Below are 26,938 nucleotides of genomic sequence, written 5' to 3'. Positions count from 1 at the left end.
AAATGACATATTATTGCAATATACATGCAATAAAATGCTTTTTTATGTACATACATTTCCTCTTTGGTAGCACCTTCTGCAGTCTGTCCTTCTGGTCCACCTTCTCCTGCATTCAGAGGTGGACTGACATGCTCAATAGCTTCCCTGCTCCCTTCTAGTCCCAGGGTCAAGGAGAGAAGAAAAGAGAAAAATGAGCAAGATGGATTGAGGAGCGCCAAGGGAGCTATTAAGTGGATAGCAGGGAAAAGGGGGGTGTGAATGAAAGATGAATGACCGTATTCCGAGGCTGCACCCTAAATTAGGCAGTGTACAGGAATACACCCTTGCACCCTTCTAGTCCCCGCAGTGCTAGTGATCTCATAGAGAAGCAGGGGAAGTGGTCCAGACACCTTTCCTTCATTCATCCCTACTTCTAAATGTATGCAAATATATATAGCTATATCTCTAGACAGCAGAGAAGGATATTGTGGGGTCATTACATACTACATACAGTCAGGTCCATAAATATTGGAACATCAACACAATTTTAACATTTTTGGCTCTCGACACCACCACAATGGATTTGAAATGAAACAAACAAGATGTGCTTTTACTGCAGACTGTCAGCTTTAATTTGAGGGTATTTACATCCAAATCAGGTGAACAGGTGTAGGAATTACAACAGTTAGCATATGTGCCTCCCACTTGTTAAGGGACCAAAAGTAATGGGACAATTGGCTTCTCAGCTGTTCCATGGCCAGGTGTGTGTTATTCCCTCATTATTACAATGAGCAGATAAAAGGTCCAGAGTTCATTTAAAGTGTGCCCTTTGCATTTGGAATCTGTTGCTGTCAACTCTCAAGATGAGATCCAAAGAGCTGTCACTATCAGTGAAGCAAGCCATCATTAGGCTGAAAAAACACAACAAACCCATCAGAGAGATAGCAAAAACATTAGGTGTGGTCAAAACAACTGTTTGGAACATTCTTAAAAAGAAGGAACGCACCAGTGAGCTCAGCAACACCAAAAGACCCGGAAGTCCAAGGAAAACAACTGTGGTGGATGACCGAAGAATTATTTCCCTGGTCAAGAAAACCCCCATTTACAACAGTTGGCCAGATCAAGAACACTCTCCAGGAGGTAGGTGTATGTGTGTCAAAGTCAACAATCAAGAGAAGACTTCACCAGAGTGAATACAGAGGGTTCACCACAAGATGTAAACCATTGGTGAGCCTCAAAAACAGGAAGGCTAGATTAGAGTTTGCCAAACGACATCTAAAAAAGCCTTCACAGTTCTGGAACAACATCCTATGGACAGATGAGACCAAGATCAACTTGTACCAGAGTGATGGGAAGAGAAGAGTATGGAGAAGGAAAGGAACTGCTTATGATCCTAACATACCACCTCATCAGTGAAGCATGGTGGTGGTAGTGTCATGGCGTGGGCATCCATGGCTGCCAATGGAACTGGTTCTCTTGTATTTTTTTGATGATGTGACAGCTGACAAAAGCAGCAGGATGAATTCTGAAGTGTTTTGGACAATATTATCTGCTCATATTCAGCCAAATGCTTCAGAACTCATTGGACGGCGCTTCACAGTGCAGATAGACAATGACCCAAAGCATACTGCAAAAGCAACCAAGAGTTTTTTTAAGGGAAACAAGTGGAATGTTATGAAATGGCCAAGTCATACACCTGACCTGAATCCGATTGAGCATGCATTTCACTTGCTGAAGACAAAACTGAAGGAAAAATGCCCCAAGAACAAGCAGGAAGACAGTTGCAGTATAGGCCTGGCAGAGCATCACCAGGGATGAAACCCAGCGCCTGGTGATGTCTATGCGTTCCAGACTTCAGGCTGTAATTGACTGCAAAGGATTTGCAACCAAGTATTAAAAATTGATAGTTTGATTTATGATTATTCTGTCCCATTACTTTTGGTTCCTTAACAAGTGGGAGGCACATATGCAAACTGTTGTAATTCCTACAGCGTTCACCTGATTTGGATGTAAATACCCTCAAATTAAAGCTGACAGTCTGCAGGTACAGCACATCTTGTTCGTTTCATTTTAAATCCATTGTGGTGGTGAATAGAGCCAAAAATGTTAGAATTGTGTCAATGTCCTAATATTTATGGACCTGACTGTATATCTCTATGGCTATACATCATGGAATATTTTGTATGCAGGAGAGGAAGGGGTTAATAAGAGCTAATTGCAATGCATCCTGGAAGATGCAGATGCTTGATGAACTTCTGCCAACCGACAGAAAGAAAAGAAATTCCTCCCAATAAGGGCTCATGCACACGACCGTATGTATTTTGCAGTCCACAAAAAACGGATCCACAAAAAAAACTGATGACATCCATGTGCATTCCGTATTTTGCGGAATGGAACAGCTGACCCCTAATAGAACAGTCCTATCCTTGTCCGTAATGCGGAACGGAAATACATCAAACATCGCCCCCCACGGCTCCAGTCAGTAAAATGGGGGATGGCGATTATGGCTTAGGGCTCATGCACACAACCGTAGTTTTAGTCCATATCCAATCCGCATTTCTTGCAGATCAGATGCGGATCCATTTATCTCAATGGGGCCACAAGAGATGTGGGCAGAACACCCATGTGCTTTCCACAGCCGCAAGTCCATTCCGCAGCCCTGCAACAAAATAGAGCATGTCCTATTCTTCCATTATGCAGACAAGGAAAGGACATTTCTGCAGGAGTAAAAAAAAATGGCGTCATGCACTCGGCTAGTATCCGTGTTTTGCTGATCTGAGATTTGCAGACCGCAAAACACTTACGGCCATGTTCATGAGCCCTTATTTTATTACTTTTATTATTTTACACCATGCTGAGCCTTTTTTTTATGTAATTGAACAAACAACCTCTTTAGGCCCTCATTAAAAATTTGTAATTGACATTAAATTTTTGGTAGTGATATCCCTGCGACAAAGGTACTACCGGGCTATGTTATGTACCACTTTTCAGATGCAAATGCATGCTCTCCGCCTTATTTATATACATCCATTAAAATGCAAATGATAGTGTCAGAGAACACAGTGATGCCACAATGCATACAGTGATGTCACAGTACAGTGAATAAATCCGGTGGAGTCACAGTACATGGTAAACAACCAAGATTAAGTAACAACACAGAAATAATAGCTTTTGTGATGTCAGAGTTCTAGGCTGATGCACACAGCAATAACACATAGTGATGTCACAGCGCATGGATAATAAATACTGTGAAGTCATACAAAATGCTTACTGCTTACAGTGATTCACATTATAACAATGATGCACAGAGGAATGTTGAAGAAAATAAAGACAATTATGTCAAAGCTAATAACTAAGGAACACAGTGATGTCATAAAACTGGCATAGTAAATACAGAATCAAAATACAAGTAATAAGCACACAGTGATATCACAATACAAATACGGGAATATTTAATGTAATTATGCTATAGCACAAGGCTAATAAACACAGTGGTAAATCTAAAAGATAATGGACACAGTGATATTACAGCACAGAAAATAAACACTGGTATTCCACAGTTTGCAAAATGGCCCGGGTGAGACTGCAGTCTCTGCACCCCATATAGTTATATACCTGCTTCACAGTTTAAGAAAGGGAAAAACTGGTTGGGAATTTGCATGTTGACAGGAGGAATGCAGAATTTTAAAAGTAACTACACCTTCCAACTGTCCTGGACCCAGCGGCATGTCAGACTGTCCTAATTTTAACTGTATCTGTGTCCCTGGAACGTAGATACAGTTGAATGCAATGATGAAGCATTGCGTGCGTGTGTGTATATGTATCTATGTATGTATGTATATATATATAGCCTTTATGCCATTAGCCCCCATTATCAGCCCTTATGCCTCATTAACCCTCATTATGCCTCATTAGCCCCCGTTATGCCTCATTAGCCCCCGTTATGCCTCTCATTAGCCTCCATTATGCCCCCAGCAGCCTCATTTTTTATAAAATAAAAAACAACTTACCTCTCTGCTCCTGGACGCCGCTGCCTGCGATCCTCTTCCTCCTGCTGTCAGCTGTGCTCTGAAATGGCGCGCACAGTGTGATGTCACAAATCGCCTCCCGCTGTGCGCAGCCCTGCACAGCCGACAGCCGAGGACGAGGAAGAGGTAAGTACATAGCGTTCACCGCTTCCTGGTCCTCCGGTACTAATGAGGTACATTTTGGAAGCGGTCATTAGTATTCGCCGGCCAGCAGGCTTGATTAGGGTGTGCCCAGGCACACCCGGCACACCCCGTGCGCACGCCTATGTAACCACTGTGTGTGAGCATTAAGGGAGCATTTTGCTGTGTGGGGGCACAAAGGTGGAATAACTACTATATAGTGCACAAAAGGGTGCATAACTACACTATAGGGGCACTAAGGGGACATTCTAATGTGTGGGGGCATTAGAGGAGCATCACTATTGTGAAGGGGCACTAAGGGAGAATCCTAGTGTGTGGGGGAACTAAGGGAGCATCCTACTGTGAAGGGCGCATTAAGGTGGAATAACTACTGTGTGCGGCACAAAGATGCCTTCCTTGTGCTTTCTGCATCCGTATATCCGATCCACAAAGGATAGAACATATCCTATACTTGTCTGCGGACTACAGACCCATTAAAAATCAATGGGTCTGCAAAAAATGCAGATGGCACACGGACCACATCTGTATTTAGCAGATCCGTGGTTTACAGACCGCAAAATGCTGACGGTTGTGTGCATGACGCCTAAGTAAAAACACCATAAACCATGTGCATGAGGCTGTGTAATACTGTCAGCCGTATATGACAAAGGTTGTAGAGAAAAAAGCCTCAAGCTTGCCACAATTAGTTTCAGATCCATATGCAACTGGACCATAAAAACACTGCATATGTCTGCAAAATCTGAGGCCTACGGAGGTACAGTGGAGGCCCCATTATGGATGAGTTGTAAAGTTTAGATTTATTTTTTTCAGTGCAAATTGAAAAATGTGAGCAGATCTCTGTGCCCATGATGGAGCAGTGTTTTTACATTATGTTAAGGGGTAAGACTAAGACTTCCCAGTACCTCTGTTAAGATCTTATCTTAATGGTTCACTTGTAATATATATATTTTTTTTACTCCTAATATTAAAAAAGAGTATTTATAATTACAACCACTAGGGGGCGAAGTGTTGCATCATATGGGAAACGTTAAATCCTGCTTCCTGTCCACACTAAGTACAGTTTCTACATTTAGATGAAGGCTAAATGTAGCTCCATATACTAAACACAGCACCATGCGGTGCAGAAATGAAAATGAGTTCAAGAATAACTTTCCACATTTACCTATTACTATCAGACCCAATCTTTTATATACAGCATGTAAACTAATCATTTTCTTAAGGTTACATATTATAAGGTTTGTCTGGGATTAGAAATATCCCCCCCCCCCCCCCCCCCCCGAAACAGGGTCATATCTGTCCTTCAAATGTGTCTGCTATTATAGCTCCTGAGCTGTGAATAGGGCTGATCTGCAGTACCTGGCACAGCCCACTCAAGGGTCTTAGGGCCACAGAATCAGCTCAACTGTGAGGAACTCTGCTCCAGGGAGACTGAAGGTGCGTGGATATTTTTCAGAGCTATGGCGCTACAGTCAGTGAAGGTGACCAGCAACTAAAGCCTCACACATCCTGTTGCAGGTGAGGGAGAACATGTTAAAACACCCATCATGATAACACAGGGCAGGCAAACCCAAAAGCCTGTATTTGTCAAGTGGACACCTACAGCCACCGATGCCAGTTTATAGCCGTAGCAAAGGGAAATCGGGTTAGAGAGCAGGGGCCTTGCTAGGTTAAAACATTTGGGGCCTGGGCCCCTGATGTTTTGTCCCAGGCCCCAAATGTCCTGCCTGTCAGCTAGATACAACTGTATTACCGAGGACGGCAATACAATTGAATGTAATGCACTGGAAGAGCTGAGGACCTGTGGTGACATTACAGGTCATGTGACCAGTAAAACAGGCAGTGGTTGAGAAGGACCTGCGATGGTGTCACCATCGTGTGACCAGTTCAGGGGAGGACGGTAGTGAAGAGAAGAAGTCCTGGGGGAAGAAACTGTGTTGATGTCTGCTACATGAGGAGAGGTAAGTGAAGGGAGAGGCAGAGCAATGCTGGTTATTGTGGTTATTTAACTGGGACTGTATGTTAGGGCTGAAGGGAGGGATGTTATTTACATGGAACTGTGTGTTGGAGGTGGCTTGGGAGGGGGTCATGTTATTTACATGGGACTGTATTTTGATGGTGGCTGTGGGAGGGAGTGATGTTATTTACATGGGACTGAATGTTGGAGGGGCTGGGGCTTGGTAATGTTATTTACATGGGACTGTATGTTGGAGGTGGCTGTGGGAGGAATGATGTTATTTATATGGGACTGAATGTTGAGGGGGCGATGTTATTTACATGGGACTGTATGTTTAGGGTGGCTGGTGGGGGGGAATGATGTTATTTACATGGGACTGAATGTTGAGGGGGCGATGTTAACATGGGATTGCATGTTGAAGGCGGCTGGGGAGGGGGGTTATTATTTACTTAAGACTATGTTGAAGGCGGCTGGGGAGGAGGTAATGTTATTTACAGGGGACTGTATTTTGGAGGGGCTGTATACAGAGGAATGGTATTTACATGGGACTGTATATTGGAGGGGGCTGGAAAGATGGTGTGATGTTATTTACATGGAACACTATGGCGGAGGGAGGGAAATAGTGTTATTTACATGGGACTGTATGTTGGAGGGGCTGAAGGGAGGGAAGTGATGTTATTTACATAGGACTGTATTTTGGAGGGGGCAGGAGATATGGTGTGTTGTTATTTACATGGGACTGTATAGTGCGGAATATAACTACAGAGGGCACTGCAAATTCAGGGGACAGGGGCGTTCTTATCACTACTGGGGGCTCTATAGGAGGGACTTATAGATCGGCCTTATTTCTATATTTTTACTAAGAGCACTATGAGGAGCCTTACTACTACTGAGAGGTCTGTAGAGAGCTTTATTACCACTGGGGGAACACTAGGGGGCCTTATTTCTATTGGGGGCTCTGTGAGGGCAGTTTTAATACTAAGGGCTCTTTTACTAATGGAGGAACTTTTGGGGAGCGTTATCATGGTTGGGGGCACTGTAGGGAGCACTATTACTATGGGGGGCGCTGATATTTCTTTAGGATAGTATTTGGTGTTATCAGGGGGCACAGCGAGCAGCAGGATAACACTGTGGGGACTCCAGGTTGGAAGATGATGATAGAAATGTGAGGAAGCCAAGATGTCTGTGTGTCACACTCTGCAGAGACGAGGCGGCTGAGAGAAGTTGTCTTGACCAAATGGAGAAGATGATGACAGAGAAGATCTACATCTGAGGAGACGTCACCTGGGAGGCACTGGACGTGACAGCTATGTGCTGCTGTATAGCAAGTACAGCAAAATGCGGTGTGTGGGGGGAGGGGGGGACTTAGAGAACTGGGCCATAATTATTGGGGCTTGAGCCCTGAATCTTTTGAGACTCTAGCAACGCCACTGCTCTAGAGTGTTATTGTTTGCCATCTTGCCTACCACCATACCTCATCATCTGGGAATGGAGACACTACACCTTGTAGAGACAACATGGCTGGTTGTACTGTAAGGCTGGGTTCACACGGGCGTGTGAGGTGAATGCATTGCACCCGCACTGAATCCGGACCCATTCACTTCTATGGGGCTGTGCACATGAGCGGTGATTTTTGCGCATCACTTGTGTTTTGCGTGAAAATCGCAGCATGTTCTATATTGTGCGTTTTTCACGCAACGCAGGCCCCATAGAAGTGAATGGTGTGGTGCCATTTTCACGCATGGTTGCTAGGTGACGATCGGGATGGGGACCCGATCTTTATTATTTTCCCTTATAACATGGTTATAAGGGAAAATAATAGCATTCTTCATACAGAATGCTTAGTAAAATAGTGATGGAGGGGTTAAAAAATAAAATAAAAATTTAACTCCCCTTAATCCACTTGTTTGCGCAGCCCGGCTTCTCTTCTGTCTTCTTCTTTGATCTGTGAGGAAAAGGACCTGTGGTGACGTCACTGCACTCATCACATGGTCCGTCACATGAACCCAGAAAACCCCTTTAAAGGCCATCTGTCAGCAGATTTGTACCTATGAAACGATGTGCTCTTGGCAGCTGAAGGCATCTGTGTTGGTCCGATGGTCATATGTGTCCACATTGCTGAGAAAAATTAAGTTTTAATATTTGCACGAGTCTCTAGGAGCAACAGTAGGATCCTCATTGCTCCTAGAGGCTCATTTGCATGTATTAAAACATCATTTTTCTCAGCAATACGAGCACATATGAACATGAGACCAACACAGATGCCTTCTACTGCCAAGCGCACATGCAGCAGGTCAGCCATTTCAATAGGTACAAATCTGCTGACAGATGCCCTTAAAGGCTACTTTCACACTATGACGGATCCTATGACGGATCTCAATACCGGAAAACTAAAACGCTAGTGTGAAAGTAGCCTAAACTATCTAAATTAAAGATGGTAATAATAAATCAGCCCATTAGTATCTGCGTTAAAAAAATAAATAAAAAATCACAGCATTTACACATCCAGAACAAACTGTGTGTAAACCTGGCATAATTCATTCTTATAAATTTGTCCATGTCTATGCCCCCTGTTTGTTACCTTTAATATACCTCAGCGCATTTATGAATTAAAGCGGAAATTTTGGTACTGATAATAATTACCTTTATTCGCCCAGCAGATTAGGTTGGATTGTGCAAATCAGCAAACTTTGCACTAATCCCGAATCTGAATCAGTTTGCCCATCTGTAATTGTAATGTGTTAATACAGTATTAAGCGTAAATCTGCTACATCTCGTAAAGCATTCATAGCCGTGCCACTAATCCCCGGTTTCAAATATGTGGCAGCTTGCAAAGACCTGGATATCTCTTTCACACTTCCACACAAGTGAACTATTTCTCATTACACACGACAATGAATTGCTTAGCTAAAATAATCCGACAGGGCAAAACTTGATGCTTCCATTGGAACAAAACGCACACGGCGGGCCTGCTAATCAGCCCTTTGATTTCAACTGGTTGTGTTTTCCACAAAGGATTAGCTGTAAATTATAAACACTGTAATCTGGTGTCAGCACCCAGGTCCCTGATTAAAGCAGCCATTACATTCAATCAGCACTCTGTTTATTCAACACTGATTAGGAAACTAGCGGCATCAGAGGAGCTTGGAGCACTGCCATGTTTCCTGCAGCCTCCTGCCATAAATCTGAATGCAGGACAATTTCCACCAGAAAAGAGTGTCACTGGAGCACAGAATGCATGTTGTGATGTGGAGAATAGACCTTGCCAGGGGTTCAGTTTTGACACAGAGTCTATTTCAGCTTTGCAGTTCAGTCCCAACACTGATACAGAGTCTGACATTCACCCACAGAATTCTTCCAATAGTAATGAATGTGCAATGGCTGGTGGGTGTTAATAGCAGAAGGAAGAGAAGAGAGCCAAAAAACGATAAAGAAAAAAACCACATGAAGAGAATATATGTGTGCACTTATGAGTAGCAATTGCGTCATCATTAGCTGGAAGATAGGACTACCATCCATATATGTAGTTAAAGGGATTGGAGCACATTTACTAAGACCGGCTTTTACGTCCAGGGGCGGACTGGGAACTTAAAGTGGCCCTGGAAAAAATACTAAAAGTGGCCCCATTTTGTAGTCAGGTCCACGTTGATGGAATGCAGGGTCGGCAATACCATATTGTGGCACATTATACCACCCCCAACAGAGCCAAATACCACAGTCCATCACAAAATAGTTGCAAAATAAATCCCCCAAAACATCCACTGGCCGGCCGTGAGGAGGGTGGCGCATGTGCGGCACGCTCCCATTCACTTCTATGGGAGAGGCGGGGATTAGCGCTTGGGACCCGCACCTATCAGACAATGGGGGCATATCCTAGCGATATGCCCCCATTGTCTAAGATGGGAATACCCCTTTAATAAATGACTCACATTGTATTTTCAGAAATTGGGCTATTGTTTATATGGTTCATATATTTTACTGACTGATTTTAACCTCCTCCCGACCGCTGTACGCACCGATGCGTCCTGGAGGTGGTTGATTTATTCCTCCTGGACGCATCGGCGCGTCATCTCGCGAGACGCGAGATTACGTCACAGCCGGCCCGCGCATGCGCATCGCGGGCCAGCATTTCGCAGCAGAGTATTTCGTCAGCAGCCTGCCGGCCACGATCATTGGCTGGCAGGCTGCTGATTTTTAAAAAATCCAATCAGCAGCCATTTAACCCCACATATTAGTAAATATGATGGGGTTATATGGCTGCTGTGCTCCTCTGCTCCTTCTTTTGGTCGGTTGGTTCCAGCAGAGGAGCAGAGGAGCACACATCACTGTGAGTACCCACTACACCACACTTAGCCCCCGGATCACCCGAATTAACCCTTTGATCACCCCTTTGATCGCCCCTGTCAATCACTAGTGAAAGGAAAAAGTGATCAGTGCAAACTGTCACTTTTTTTCACTGGTATTGACCGTTAGGTTTCAGTATAGTTTAGGCCCCTTGGTTAGGTAGTTTAGGGATCGGTTAGCGCCCAGCCCACCGCACCGCAGTCCGTTATTCGCTGATTAGCGTATCGCTAATCAGCATTTGTACTTTTATAGTATCTGGAAGTGATCAAAACTGATCACAGTCAGATCAATAATAGTACTAGTGTCACTTTAGTTCTCCCTCCACCCAAATCGCAGTGTTTGCCCGATCAGGCCTGATCGGTCGCCCACACGTGCGTTCGCCCACGCCCGCCCCACCGCAGTGACAAAAAAAAATATTTTTTTTTGATCGCTGCACATTCACTTTACACGCACTGCGGCGATAAAAAAATCTGTTTTGATATTTTTTATCAACCGCAGCAGCCTCCGGTACTTCGCTAGCCTCCCATTTGTAAGACAGGCTTGCTTTTTTTTTCTTGGGTAGTCTCAGGGAATACCCCTAAATTTAGTTGCCCACATGTCTAACAGGGGGTATTCCTCTGAAGAGGCCTACAGGCTTCTGACCCAGTCGGATGAGGAGTGGGAACCCTCATCTGATGAATCCAGCGGGTCAGAATACGAACCTGTCGAAAGCAGTGGCTCTCTGACCCAAAGTTCGGACGAGGAGGCTGAGGTCCCTGATACCACCAGGCGTACCCGGCCCCGTGTCGCTAGACCGCAGGTTGCGCAGGATCCGCTTCAAGAGCAGCAGAGTGGGGCTGGTGCTGTCGGATTACGTGGTGAGGCATACACCAGCAGCCCAGCCCTTCCTGGACCTAGTACCAGCACTGCCGTACAACCTGGTGAAGTAGCGAGTACCAGAAGGGCAGTTGAAGCTGGTACGGTGGCACGTGCAGTAGTGACCCCGTCGCAGCCACCGCAAAGATGTGCCCGTAGAGCCCCTAGAGTCCCTGAGGTGCTGGCAAACCCTGATTGGCAGTCCCCAACTTCAGCCGCACCTGTAGTTTTCCCTTTCACCGCCCAGTCTGGAGTTCGGGTTGAGACAGCTCAGATCGATTCGGCCCTGGGATTTTTTGAGCCGTTCTTGACTGCGGAGCTCTTAGACTTAGTTGTGGCAGAGACAAACCGGTATGCCACACAATTTATCACCGCTAACCCGGGAAGCTTTTATGCCCAGTTTCCGGTGGAAACCAGTCCAAGTTTCCGAACTTAAAACTTTTCTGGGCCTCCTCCTCAACATGGGCCTGACAAAAAAGCATGAATTGCGGTCATATTGGTCCACGAACCCGATTCATCACATGCCCATGTTCTCTGCTGCTATGTCCAGGACACGATTTGAGACCATCCTGCGTTTCCTGCACTTTAGTGACAACACCGCCTCCCGTCCCAGAGGCCACCCTGCTTTTGACCGGCTCCACAAAATTCGGCCCCTCATAGACCATTTCAACCTGAAATTTGCAGATTTGTATACCCCTGAGCAAAACATCTGCGTAGACGAGTCCCTGATACATTTTACCGGGCGCCTTGGCTTCAAACAATACATCCCAAGCAAGCGCGCCCGGTATGGGGTCAAATTGTATAAGCTCTGTGAAAGGGCCACAGGCTATACCCACAAATTTCGGATCTATGAGGGAAAAGATCAGACCCTGGAGCCGGTCGGTTGCCCTGACTACCTGGGGAGCAGTGGGAAGACAGTTTGGGACTTGGTGTCACCCTTATTCGGCAAGGGGTACCATCTTTATGTGGACAATTTCTGCACAAGTGTGGCCCTCTTTAGGCATTTGTTTCTAGAAAGGATTGGCGCCTGTGGTACCGCGCGAACTAGTCGCGCGGGCTTCCCCCAACTGGCTCGTTAGCACCCGTCTTGCAAGGGGGCAGAGGGCCGCACTGTGTAACGAAGAACTGCTCGCGGTGAAATGGAGAGACAAGCGTGACGTTTACATGCTCTCCTCCATTCACGCAGACACGACAATACAAATTGAGCGAGCAACCCGTGTCATTGAAAAGCCCCTCTCAGTCCACGACTATAAGGAAGGGGTGGACTTCAATGACCAGATGTTGTCTCCGTATTTAGTTTCCCGCAGAACCAGACGCTGGTATAAGAAGGTGTCTGTATATTTGATTCAATTGGCTCTGTACAATAGTTTTGTTCTCTACAGTAAGGCTGGGAGAACTGGATCCTTCCTCAAATTTCAGGAAGAGATCATCGCGAACCTCCTGTATCCAGGAGGTTCCGTGGCCCCATCCACCAGTGTAGTTAGCCGTCTACACGAGCGACACTTCCCCAGTGTCGTTGCTGGTACCTCAAACCGACCGTCACCCCGAAAAAAATGTCGTGTCTGTAGCAGGAGTGGAATAAGGCGTGACACCCGCTATTTCTGTCCTGACTGTCCTGACCACCCTGCCCTATGCTTAGGGGAGTGTTTCCGAAAGTACCACACACAGGTACACCTAGCATAGGGATCATCTCACCAGGATAGGCACACAGGGCTATTAGGGCCCATTCACTCACAGCTGCTGCAAACGTCTCCTTTCACATGGGACAAAGTGCATAACGCACTTCGCCACATCTTTGGGCGATTTGCGCTTTGCACATTGACCCATGGGGAAGGAGAGGTTTGTTCTATAAAGGTAAAAAAACTAAAAAAAACACCAGTAAGCAAACACATTAATGTTTAGTTCAAAAAGTTAAAGTTTACATGTTCTGTTCCAAAGTTAATAAAATTATTGCGTTGTGGCCTGGTTTTTTCTTTTTTTTTTTTTTTTTCTTTTTTTACCTTCCAGGTGGACCAACCGATCTACTAGCTGCAGCACCGATGTGCATTCTGACAGAAGCATTGCGCTGCTGTCAGATTACACGCAAGTCGTGTATGCGGCGCTGCAAGACGGGATTTTCTCCTCTGCAGTGACAGATACGTTTGCCAAGGCATACGAGCTGAGGAGGAGGCGGCGTTCCTATGCTTTGGCAAACACTTTGTATATATATATATATATATATATAAAAAAAAAAATCCCGGCAATGATTTATTCATCCACATCGATTGATGCGAATGGAGAAATCTGGTTTGCCAGGGCATACGAGCTAAGTGGGTATGGATGTAGGGCGGAGCTCCTATGTCCTGGCAGACGCCTTTCCCCTCCATTTTTTTTTTTTGGCAGAGATTTTTTCATCCACATTGATCGATGCGAATGAACAAATCTGTGCCGTTCATTTTTTTCTTTCAGCCCAGAGGCTGAACGGAAAAAAAAAATCTCATTACCTGTATGCTCAATATAAGGAGAATAGCAGAAACTCCTAATGCTGGCCATACATGTAATGATTGCGGAGACCCTCAAATGCCAGGGCAGTACAAACACCCCACAACTGACCCCATTTTGGAAAGAAGACACCCCAAGGTATTTGCTGAGGGGCATATTGAGTCCATGAAAGATTAAAATTTTTGTCCTAAGTTAGCGGAAAGTGAGACTTTGTGAGAAAAAACAAAAAAAAATCAATTTCCGCTAACTTATGCGAAAAAAAAAATATTTCTTTGAACTTGCCAGGCCCCTCATTGGATACCTTGGGGTGTCTTCTTTCCAAAGTGGGGTCACATGTGGGGTATTTATACTGCCCTGGCTTTTTAGGGGCCCTAAAGCGTGAGAAGAAGTCTGGGATCTAAAAGGAATTTGGGCACCTTTGCGCATCTAGGCTGCAAAAAAGTGTGACACATCTGGTATCGCCGTACTCAGAAGAAGTTGGGGAATGTGTTTTGGGGTGTCATTTTACATATACCCATGCTGGGTGAGATAAATATCTTGGTCAAATGCCAACTTTGTATAAAAAAATGGGAAAAGTTGTCTTTTGCCAACATATTTCTCTCACCCAGCATGGGTATATGTAAAATGGCACCCCAAAACACATTCCCCAACTTCTCCTGAGTACGGCGATACCAGATGTGTGACACTTTTGTGATGCCAAGGTGGGCAAAGGGGCACATATTCCAAAGTGCACCTTTCGGATTTTGCAGGCCATTTTTTACACATTTTGATTGCAAAATACTTCTCACACATATGGGCCCCTAAATTGCCAGGGCAGTATAACTACGCCACAAGTGACCCCATTTTGGAAAGAAGACACCCCAAGGTATTCTGTGAGGGGCATGGTGAGTTCCTAGAATTTTTTATTTTTTGTCGCAAGTTAGTGCAATATGAGACTTTGTAAGAAAAATAAATAAATAAAAAATCATCATCATTTTCCGCTAACTTGTGACAAAAAATAAAAAGTTCTATGAACTCACTATGCCCATCAGCGAATACCTTAGGGTGTCTACTTTCCGAAATGGGGTCATTTGTGGGGTTTTTCTACTGTCTGGGCATTGTAGAACCTCAGGAAACATGACAGGTGCTCAGAAAATCAGAGCTGTTTCAAAAAGCGGAAATTCACATTTTTGTACCATAGTTTGTAAACGCTATAACTTTTACCCAAACCATTTTTTTTTTTGCCCAAACATTTTTTTTTTATCAAAGACATGTAGAACTATAAATTTAGCAAAAAATTTATATATGGATGTCGTTTTTTTTGCAAAATTTTACAGCTGAAAGTGAAAAATGTCATTTTTTTGCAAAAAAATCGTTACATTTTGATTAATAACAAAAAAAGTAAAAATGTCAGCAGCAATAAAATACCACCAAATGAAAGCTCTATTAGTGAGAAGAAAAGGAGGTAAAATTCATTTGGGTGGTAAGTTGCATGACCGAGCGATAAACGGTGAAAGGAGTGTAGTGCCGAAGTGTAAAAAGTGGCCTGGTCATGAAGGGGGTTTCACCTAGCGGGGCTGAAGTGGTTAATCAGTACAAAATAATATAGGTGATCCATTCCTTTTAAAGGGTTGTCAATGCCAGTTGATTGTTAAAGGCCATGTACATCCATGGGGCATTTTTAAATGGTCACTAACTGTTCACACAACCTTGCATAAATCAATAGTACAAACAACCATAAGAAACTATAATAAAATATGTCTTACCAGAAAGAAATGTCTAGTTCTCATGTTATCAGCTGTTTACCCCATCCCGACCCTACCCCTTGCTAATTTATTTTTGCTTTGAAAAACGTCTTAAACCCATCCAGGAGAGATCAGCTCCACAGGTGGATGATATTACACATGTCAATACAGTTGTGTTCAAAATTATTCAACCCCCAATGCTGTAAAGGGTTTTAGGGAATTTAGTGTACATTTGTAATTGTGTTCAGAATGAAATCTCACAAGGACTTTTTAAAGAACCAAATGCAACTAAAATGACATCAATTGTTTTTGTAATACAGTATTAAATGTTTTTTTTTTTGTGTGATTTCTTCATTGACACAATTATTCAACCCCTTAAAGACTACCACTCTTAAGAATAGAGGTTCATTGAAGAGTTTTCGATCAGGTATTGGAAACACCTGTGGATGTCAAGGAGCAGCAATCAAGCATAATAAGCACCAATTAGGCAGACTTAAAAGGACTGTGATACTCAGCTCCTTCTAGACATTTACTGGTGTGTTTACAAACATGGTGAAGTCAAGAGAATGGTCCAGGAAGACAAGAGAAGAGGTGATTTCTCTTCACAGGAAGGGCAATGGCTATAAAAAGATTGCAAAGATGTTAAACATGCCAAGAGACACCATAGGAAACATCATTCGCAAATTCAAGGCAAAGGGCACTGTTAAAACGCTTCCTGGTCGTGGCAAAAAGAAGATGCTGACTTCGACTGCTGTGCGCTACCTGAAGCGCAAAGTGGAGAAAAGTCCCTGTGTGACTGCTGAGGAACTAAAAAAAGATTTGTCAGATGTGGGTACTGAAGTTTCAGCTCAGACAATAAGACGCACACTGCGTAATGAAGGCCTCTATGCCAGAACTCCCAGGCGCACCCCCTTGCTGTCTCCAAAGAATAAGAAGAGTCGACTGAAGTATGCCAAAAGTCATGTGGACAAACCACAAAAGTTTTGGGATAGTGTTCTGTGGACTGCTGAAACAAAATTAGAACTGTTTGGGCCCATGGATCAACGCTATGTTTGGAGGAGGAAGAACAAGGCCTATGAAGAAAAGAACACCTTGCCTACTGTGAAGCATGGCGGGGGGGGGTCAATCATGCTTTGGGGCTGTTTTGCTTCTACAGGTACAGGGAAGCTTCAGCGTGTGCAAGGTACCATGAATTCTCTTCAGTACCAGGAGATATTGGATGAAAATGTGATGCAGTCCGTCCCAAACCTGAGGCTTGGGAGACGTTGGACCTTTCAACAGGACAATGATGCCAAGCATACCTGCAAGTCCACTAGAGCATGGTTGCAGATTAAAGGCTGGAACATTTTGAGTGGCCATCGCAGTCACCAGACTTAAATCCGATTGAGAACCTCTGGTGGGACTTAAAGAAAGCAGTTGCAGCGCGCAAGCCTAAGAATGTGACTGAACAAGAGGCTTATGCCCATGAAGAATGGGCGAACATACCCGTAGAACGCTGCAAGACACTTGTGTCAAGCTATGCTTCACGCTTAAAAGCTGTTATAACTGGAAAAGGATGTTGTACGAAGTACTAAGATTGAATGTCACTTGGGGGTTGAATAAAACTGATAATGATGTGAGCACAGAAAAGACATTTGTGGTTATTTCATTATAAATTTTATGTTATATTTGTCTGACTTACAAGTGCCTCTTTGATTTAATTGTAAACAAGATGACTGAAATGATCAAAATCAATGTCAAACTGGCCAAAACACTCAATTTCAGTGGGGGTTGAATAATTTTGAACACAACTGTATATTTCTATGGGGAGGGAATGGGGAGGAGTGAGCAGGAGCTGAGTGAGACAGCACAAGTGCTTTATTCACAACCATACAGACCAGTACTTCTCTGTAATGTCCTCCATGATCCCGGGACTGCTGTGAGTGTGGCTTTAGGAAGCAGATTCTCTTCTACTTTCTGTGTGCCGTGGGTATGAACGAGTCTCCTTCCACCAGATCTAGAACTACAAACTAGACATTCAGTGTGCACAGGTGAAAACTGCCAGAGACAAGTCATATAGTGGCCCAAAATAGTTTTATTCCTCATATACACAAACACTGTACTATTGATTAATGCAAAACGCTTTGAAAGCTTAGGCACTCTTTAAATTATTATTCTCATTATTTTTATTGCATTGCACCTATTGTGGTCTAAAATAATTTTCCTGATAGGTTTTCATTCAATATTCTGCTCCTTTTTGTCTTCCATAGCTGATTGCTTTCACAAATTAGATAGAACTGGAGAATTCTTAACTCTAGAAGGATCAACCTACATTAAATTCAAAGATCTCCAGTAATAGGGAAATGTCTAAAAAAACACTGACTTAGGTCTCTCACTTTATCTTATATACTTGTAAGGCTGAAATGAGGCTGCATTTAGAAAGGTGTTTATCCTGTTGGAACCAAGCTAATTTAGTCTAATCTAGGAAACCATAGTTCTGTATACATTTTCATCACCATCTTCCTCTCCCTGGCAGCTAGAAATCAACCCGTGGACATCGAAAGATGTCAACAACGAGATACATGCTTTGTTTCTAAGCAGCAGCCCCAACACTGTTAAAGTGTAACTGTCATGTTTTCATCAAAAAATCTATTTCAGCATATGTTACTACTGCTGCAGCATTATGCATAAAACAATCTTTAGTTTGTTCAGATACCACAGTTTTCCTTGAGTTTTTTTCACTCTGAAGCCTAATGAAGGCATGCAATGCCCCTCTGTCTTCTGTTTATACTAACGGGAAGACAGACAAGCCATAGCAACAGTCTTTTAAGGAACCAGTGGAAAGGGACAGGGGACATTAATGAAAGCTGTTATTATAAGGTAATTACAGATCTTTTGACAATCATTGACAGACTAACTCAGGTATATATGCCTAGCTCTAATAAACTAGGAAATAAAAAATATGACAGTTATATTTAAATTTTGCTGGCAAAACTTTATTTTTTAGGATATGAATCACTTGTGTAATAAACAGCTGCAATGGTTCTTAGTTGTACCTTTAGTTATTAGTTCTACCTCCTAATACTTGTATGTAAATATTTTTCCTTTGTTCCTGTATTGTGGCTGGTTTAGGTATGGTGGAAGACTACAGGCCTCCATTCTATGACATGGTTCCACATGATCCGAGTTTTGAGGACATGAAGAAAGTTGTTTGCGTTGACCAACAAAGACCAAATATTCCTAACACTTGGAGTTCAGATAAAGTAAGTCAAGGAATAAGTAAAGTAACAAGTATAATGTTGTATATTATTATACATTTTATTGGAATGCATACAGGGGTGCACCTAGATTTTCTGATGCTTGCGGCGAAAATTAAAAAATGTAAATGGCACATCCCCTCCATGCCAAATTCCCAAGGCAACCCCTCCCCCTACGGTTAAAGACAAAACTGGGTGGACATTACTTGCAGCGCTACAAAACATATAGAAGAATACAGTACCACATACCTATTACATTAAGTGATGTATCTTCTGATGTAGATGTTCTCTTTCCTCATCTTCTCTATTCACACCAGACTGATAACTTTTTTCAGTTGCATCTCGTCGGTAAAGAGTGTGGCAGACAAACATTTTAGGTTTTTCAATTTTCCTTCATCCTCCCTTCCTGATGCCCCAACTGTGTCCTCATGTTGCTACTCCCAATGCTGTGCGTGCTGTGCTCCCCAACGTCCCCAAACGTTATACTGCTAAAATAATAGTCCCATACAAATAGTCCCCCATAGCAATAGTGCTCCCTGACTGCTCTCAATAGTAATAATGCCCTTAAGGCCTCCTGCACACGAACGTTGTGTGCATCCATGGCCGTTGTGCCGTTTTCCGTTCTTTTTCACGGACCCATTGACTTTCAATGGGTCCGTGGAAAAATCGGAAAATGCACCGTTTGGCAGCCGCATCCGTGAGCCGTGTTTCCTGGCCGTGAAAAAAATATGACCTGTCCTATTTTTTTCACGGCCAACGGTTCACGGGCCCATTCAAGTCAATGGGTCCGTGAAAGAACACGGATGCACACAAGATTGGCATCCGTGTCCGTGATCCGTGGCCGTAGGTTAGTTTCATACAGACGGATCCGAAGATCCGTCTGCATAAAAGCTTTTTCAGAGCTGAGTTTTCACTTCGTGAAAACTCAGATCCGACAGTATATTCTAACACAGAAGCGTTCCCATGGTGATGGGACGCTTCTAGTTAGAATACACTACAAACTGTGTACAAGACTGCCCCCTGCTGCCTGGCAGCACCCGATCTCTTACAGGGGGATAGTGCGGCACCTGAAGGGGTTAATTGTACTATCATATCCCCCTGTAAGAGATCAGGGCTGCCAGGCAGCAGGGGGCAGACCCCCCCCCCCCCTCCCCAGTTTGAATATCATTGTGCGGCCCCCCCCTCCCCTGTTGTTAACTCGTTGGTGGCCAGTGTGCGCACCCCCCTCCCTCCCTCCCTCTATTGTTTTAATACATTGGGGCCAGTGTGCGCGCGCCCCCAACCCCCCCCTCCCTCCCTCTATTGTTTTAATACATTGGGGCCAGTGTGCGCACCCCCCAACCCCCCCCCCTCCCTCCCTCTATTGTAATAATAGCATTGGGGCCAGTGTGCGCACAACCCCCCCCCCCCACAGCCCCCCCCCCCCGATCATCGGTGGCAGCGGAGTAGAAGATTTTCATACTTACCTGGCTGCTGGCTGCTGCGATGTCTGCGTCCGGCCGGGAGCTCCTCCTACTGGTAAGTGACAGCAATGCGCCGCACAGACCTGTCACTTACCAGTAGGAGGAGCTCCTGGCCGGACACAGAGATCGCAGCAGCCAGCAGCCAGGTAAGTATGAATCTTCTACTCCGCTGCCACCGATGATCGGGGGGGGGGGGGGGGGCACACTGGCCCCAATGCTATTATTACAATAGAGGGAGGGAGGGGGGGGGGTTGGGGGGGCGCGCACACTGGCCCCAATGCTATTATTACAATAGAGGGAGGGAGGGGGGGGGGGGGGGGGGCGCGTACACTGGCCCCAATGCTATTATTACAATAGAGGGAGGGAGGGGGGTGCGCACACTGGCCACCAACGAGTTAACAATAGGGGAGGGGGGGCCCACTGGCCACCAATGAGTTAAAAACAGGGGGGGGGGTCTGCCCCCTGCTGCCTGGCAGCACCTGCCAGGCAGCAGGGGGCAGTCATGTACACAGTTTTTTTGTATATTCTAACCTGAAGCGTCTCCATCACCATGGGAACGCCTCTGTGTTAGAATATACTGTCGGAAATGAGTTTCACGATGTAGCTCATATCCGACAGTATATTCTAACATAGAGGCGTTCCCATGGTGATGGGGACGCTACAAGTTAAAATATACCATCGGATTGGAGAAAACTCCAATCCGATGGTATAACAGAACTCCAGACTTTACATTGAAAGTCAATGGGGACGGATCCGTTTGAAATGGCACCATATTGTGTCAACATCAAACGGATCCGTCCCCATTGACTTGCATTGTAATTCAGGACGGATCCGTTTGGCTCCGCACGGCCAGGCGGACACCAAAATGACTTTTTTTTCATGTCCGTGGATCCTCCAAAAATCAAGGAAGACCCACGGACGGAAAAACGGTCACGGATCACGGACCTACGGACCCCGTTTTTGCGGACCGTGTAAAAAAACGTTCGTGTGCAGGAGGCCTTACAGTGCTACCAAGAGCAATACTGCTCTCCAAGAGTGTCCCCATTAGTATTAATGCCGTCCATATTGTGCCAAATAATACCCCCCACCGTACCCGCATTATTAAAAATGCAACCATAGGGCATTCTATTTAATTTCTATTATTTACAGCAGTAACAAGGCCCCTCTATAAGTCACCTCTTTAGAGTAGTAATCAGGCCCCCTTTAGTGCCCCTGTAGTTATGATGCCCACTATAATGGCCCAAGTATTTATAATGCTCCCTGTAGTAGCTCCAGAAGTTATACTGCCCCCCTGAAGTGCTCCCAGTATAATGTGCCCTGCAATGCCCCTATAGTGCCCCAAGTATTTATAATGCCCACCTGCTGTTATAACCCTCCTGTAGTCTCCCTGTATTATAATGCCCCTTGCAGTGCCAGTATGTATAATGCCCCCTTGTAATGCCTATATGTATAATTTCTCCTGTAGTGTCCCCTGTATTATATTGACTCCTTTAGTGCCCCCTGTATTATAATGCCCCCCTGTAATGCTCCAGACCATAATCCCCCTGTAGTTCTCAAGCCTCATATACCCCCCTTGTAGTGCTCCATCCAGTAATGTCTGCTCCAGCCTGTAATGCCCCCCTGTCGTTCTTCATCCTGTAATGCCCTCTCTGTATTTCTCCAACCTGTAATGGCCCCACCCCCATAGTGCTTAAGCCTGTAGTGCCCACATATATATACTTAAAAAACATCAAAATATGAATTTGACTCCCATCCATTGCAATCTGTGATATAGGCCACAGGCCTCTTCCAGCTTGTGTGTGCTGGGTGGCCACGTCCCGGCGTAGGCGGTCATGATGACACCACCATGACCTCCTACCCCCAATCTCAGGTATCGTGATCATATTAGACTCATCAAAGGATTCTGTTCTACTACCTCATAGGCTTTAGGCCCAGTGGCATGCATCCTGTGAGGCTAAACAGCGGGGTTGGGAACTATAAACTCCTGTGCCCCACCACAAACTGCTGCCCCGACAGTGGCAGGTCTGCAGCCTGAGGTGAGATGCAGCCTTGAATGTATATATATATATATATATATATATATATATGTTTAAATAGCTCTGACTGTCACATGGAATTATAGTGAATGTAAATATATGTAACAAAGCTGTTTGCATTGTATCTAATAAAAGAACTATCTATAACCTAATAGAAAAACACAAATAGAATAGAAACACTAATGGAAAATGGAGATGTAACATGCACGTCCTGTCTTGTGTTTCAGTTTAATTAATCTGCTAGCTTTCATTTGGAATCCGTACTGTGCTTACTACTGACAGTCAGACCTCTCCGGAGTAAAAGACCCTTTACATGGGCCAACACAACAGGCAGTTATTGGGAATGAACCATTCATTCCCAATAACTGCCTGCTTGTCAGAGGAAGTGAGAGCTGCATTTACATGTAGCAATTGTCTCCTCTGTATGGGGGACATTGCTCATCCTTATAGAGAATTATTGTTTCTGGGCAGCAGTACAAAGCATTATCTACTGCCCAAAATGCAGTGTTATCGGCAAGCAGGATGTTCTAGAGCAGGAGGGGCTGAGCAAATTGATATATAGTTTTGTGGGAATAGATTCTGTAAAGCTTGTAATTTATACATTTATACCTCTTCTTTTTCTGACTTCATTGTTCACATGGGAGGTGTTACTAGAAATTAATAGCATTTTCTGTGTAAGTTTGTATACATTGATAGGTGTCAGACACTGATAACACCTCCCCTGTGAACAATGACGTCATAAATTGCAGTGATATAAAAGTATAACTTACAAGTTTTGCAGAATATTTTCCCATAAAACTATACATCAAGCTGATCAGCTCCTCCTGCTCTATAAAATGCTGCCCGCAGATTGCACTGCGTTTTGTGGTGGCAGGCCCTCTCTAAGTGACAGCAAAAGCATTTTCTTGCAGGCAGCATGTTATAGAGCAGGAGGAGCTGAGCAGATTAATATGTGGGTTTGTGTTAAAAGATTCAGTGAAAATTGTCATTTATACATTTAAATCTCTGCTATTTATGATTTCATTGTTCACAGGGAAAATGTGACTGACCGCTACCTCTATATACACATTTACACAGAGAATTCTATCAAACTGAAGTCAGAAATAGCAGAGATGTAATATATAAATTCATCAATCTGCTCAGCTTCTATTGCTCTATAAGGGTGTCTTCACACTGTGCAGAAAATTCTGCCACAAAATCTGCAAGATTGTTGCGGATTCGTCGGTATAAAGTATGGTGCAGATTTTCTTTCAGATTTCCTGTATGGGAATCTCTCTATTCAGTTCAATGGCAAACTCATTCTAAAGTAGAAAATGTTGCGGAAAAATCTGCAATAAAATTCACGCAGTTTGTTTTGGATTTTTCCATAGCAGGATCAGTTTGCAATAGGATAACGTGGTTGAAGTCTTGATGTTGCGGATTTTCTGGCAGAATTTTCTGCAATGTGTGAAGGCACCCTTGCATGCTGCCTGCAGATTGCACTGCATTTTGTGGTGACAGATTCTGTATAACCCTACATCTGGAGTACCAGTAGAAATCCATCATGCCACTTTAATCACTGTGCCCCCTCAATGCTACAATTTGCGCTGCCTCAGTGCCTCCTTTGATGGCAGCGGCCCAGTAACTGAACCGTTGCCATCAGCAGTGGGTGTCAGCTGTAACATACAGCTTAGGTGTCAGTGTAATACTGACATTACTATGCACTGCAATAGTGGACTATTGCACTGCATTTAACAGCCATCAGACTAAGATGCACTGGATCTTCAAGAACCAAGTGGGTCTGAGTTAAAAAAAAGTTGAAAATAAAAATAATAAAAAAGAAAAATGTCATAAGCTTTTTCTCATAGAAAAATCGGGGTTAAAATGTTTATGCGTCTTATGGGGTGAATACAGGGGGGAAAAAATTGGCGGCTTGCCGCCGGACAGCTTATACTACCTGGAAGTCGCTGCGGGTGCTGGGAGGAAGTGGCCGGACACTGCTGCAGATGGTCGGGGAGGCAGGGATCGTCTGCCTCTGCAAATGGTGGGGGATGCAGGGACAGGCCGTCGCTGCAGATGGTGAGGGAAGCAGGGGCCGGCACTGCAGATGTTGGGGAGGCAGGGACCAACCGCTGCTGCAGTTGGTGGGAAGCAGGGACTGTGAGAGGTTGATGGGAGCACATGAGCAGGCAGAGGAGGGGTTGAGCAGGCTTCCCTATCATACATGCCTGCTCCGCCTCTCAGTCTTCACATGTGCCTGCTCCTGTTTTGCCCTGAGAGCTGTGTCATCTATAAGGTACCCCTAAAAAAGTGACCCCCTTATTAAAGTGTCACAGGGTAGCCTCCCCCCTTCCCCAATAAGTGTCAGCAGCAGATCCCCCCCCCCCCAAAAAAAAAAACATTGTGTCAGAAGCAGATTAGGCTACTTTCACTCACATTAGCGTTAGTAGTGTCCAGCAGGAACAGCCTGCCAGATGCATGCTAACGCTGGCCCACGGAAGTCAGCTCCGGCCCGTTCACTATACCTTTTGTTGAAAATATATTTTTTCCTATTTTCACCCTCTAAAACCTAGGTATGTCTTATGGGCAGGAGTGTCTTATAGGGCGAAAAATACGGTAATTGGTTAAAAATGAAAAAAATAAAATAAAATGGATACATAATTGGTATCGCCGTTACCATAACTACCTGATCTATAAAAGGATCACATTACTTATCCCACATGGTGAACACTGTAAAATAAAATTGAAAACACTAACAGTCTTGCTGTTTTTGTCACCCCACCTCTGAATTTTTTTCTTTTTAAAAGCAATCGAAAAGTCCTATGTACCCTAAAATGGTAGCAATAAAAACTACAGACCATTCTGCAAAAAACAAGCCCTCAGACATCTATGTTGGAGGAAAAATAAAAATATTATAGATGTTATATATAATATGTAACTCCAACATTAAACAAATCGCAGCCAATAATGTGTGATAATGCAACAACAAACACCAATTCGAGATCACACATATTCAAAATATCAAATTTTATTATATACCATGATTACACTGAAGACACAATAAAACCCATAAGGGACAGATTATGCAGGAGAGAATATGGAAACAATGTGTGTGTCCCGATTACACTGAACTGGTAAGGACACAAAGGCAATAACAACAAATTATAACCATCATGGTTAAGTAACAAACACTGCCTGAATCCTACACCCACCCAGCATCCATCAATAACACTCCATCTCAGAAGGCACAATGCCTAACAGAGACAAGTGCCTGCACCCCCAACCGGGAATGCTAACAACAAGTCCCCAACACAATGTTACTCTTGAGCAGCCTAATAACATACACATACATGGACACAGCTGTGGGGATACCAACCAGCGATCAGAAGACACACCACCCCGACGTACGTTTCGCCGTCGCTCTCCTGCATAATCTGTCCCTTATGGGTTTTATTGTGTCTACAGTGTAATGATGGTATATAATAAAATTTGATATTTTGAATGTGTGCTCTCGAATTGGTGTTTGTTATATAATATAATATATACAATTTATTTTGAATAAAACTTTATAAGTTTAATATCGCCAAAACTGAATTGACCCACAAAATAAAATTATAATACCATATACAGGTATATCACATGGAGAACCCCATAAAAATAAAAAACACTGACAGAATTGCAATTTTTGCCCACGTTACCTCCTAAAAATTGTATGAAAGCAATCAAAAAGTCCTACGTACCTCAAAATGGTACAAGAATATCTACTGCATGGCCCCTAAAAACAATTTTAGTATATTCCATGTTAGAAAATCCAGATGCCGCTCCTTCCCTTCTGAATGCTGCTGTACCCCCAAGCAGCAGTTTACAATGACATATGGGGTGTTGCCATGTTCAGGAAAAAATGCATAAAAAATTGTGGGGTGAATTTTCTTCTGTTACCCCTTGTGAGAATGAATATGTTTGGGCTAAAGCAGCATTTTATTGGAAGTAAAATGTAGTTTTTTATTTTCTAAATTGTATGAAACGCTTGTTGGGTCAAAACACTCACTGCACACCTTTATCCATTTCTTGAGGGGTATAGTTTTCAAAATGGGGTTACTTTTTGGATGTTTCCTTTCTTGGGGTACCTCAGGGTGTCTTCAAATGTGACATGGTGCCCAAAAACCATTCCTGCAAAATCTGTCCTCCAAAAACAATATTGCACACCTTTCCTTCTGATCACTGCCGCGTGCCCATACAGCAGTTTACGACTATATATGGGATATTTGTGCTTCTTTACTGGAGGAACTCAAGTACAAAACGATACAGGCAAAGCACTGATCAGGCTTCTCCAGTCTCCCATTTGGTAGAAGAAGGTTCTGTCCAGAGCTAGATGTCCCTCTCTTTTTCTCTCTCTCAGAAGGCTGGTACAAAGAGCTGGTGGCCCAGGGTATATGACTCAGTCATCCAGCTTGCTCCCTAGTCAAAGGGTCTGTGGCAGAGTATCCCTGTCTCAGTGTATTCTTTTAGTCACTTGTGGAGTCCCAGAGTCTATCTACTGTACCACTGGTCCCTATCTGCAGACAACTAGGGGCTCTGACTGGTTTTCTTTTATACAGTTTCTAACTGAACTAAAACTTTCTAGAAGAAGGGGAGGAGTGGAGAATCACAGCCTAAGGCTACATGCACACGACAGTTGTTTTTTGTGTCCGCAAATTGTGCATCCGCCCAAAAAAACT

General features: G+C 44.0%; 1 protein-coding gene across 2 annotated transcripts in view; it reads left to right on the top strand.

Moving 5' to 3' along the window:
• LOC122932155 (serine/threonine-protein kinase receptor R3-like) overlaps positions 1-26,938 on the top strand; it is a 127,908-nt gene that overhangs the window by 90,000 nt on the left and 10,970 nt on the right. For both annotated transcript variants that reach the window (XM_044286407.1, XM_044286406.1), the window contains one exon: positions 18,618-18,748. In XM_044286407.1, the coding sequence (XP_044142342.1) occupies positions 18,618-18,748 (131 nt within the window). The remainder of the gene's footprint in view (positions 1-18,617; positions 18,749-26,938) is intronic.

Source organism: Bufo gargarizans, chromosome 3 (genome assembly GCF_014858855.1).
Source record: "Bufo gargarizans isolate SCDJY-AF-19 chromosome 3, ASM1485885v1, whole genome shotgun sequence".
Taxonomy (NCBI): Eukaryota; Metazoa; Chordata; class Amphibia; order Anura; family Bufonidae; genus Bufo; species Bufo gargarizans.
The sequence above is the reverse complement of the archived record's forward strand: the minus strand, read 5'-3'. Positions and strand labels throughout refer to the sequence as shown.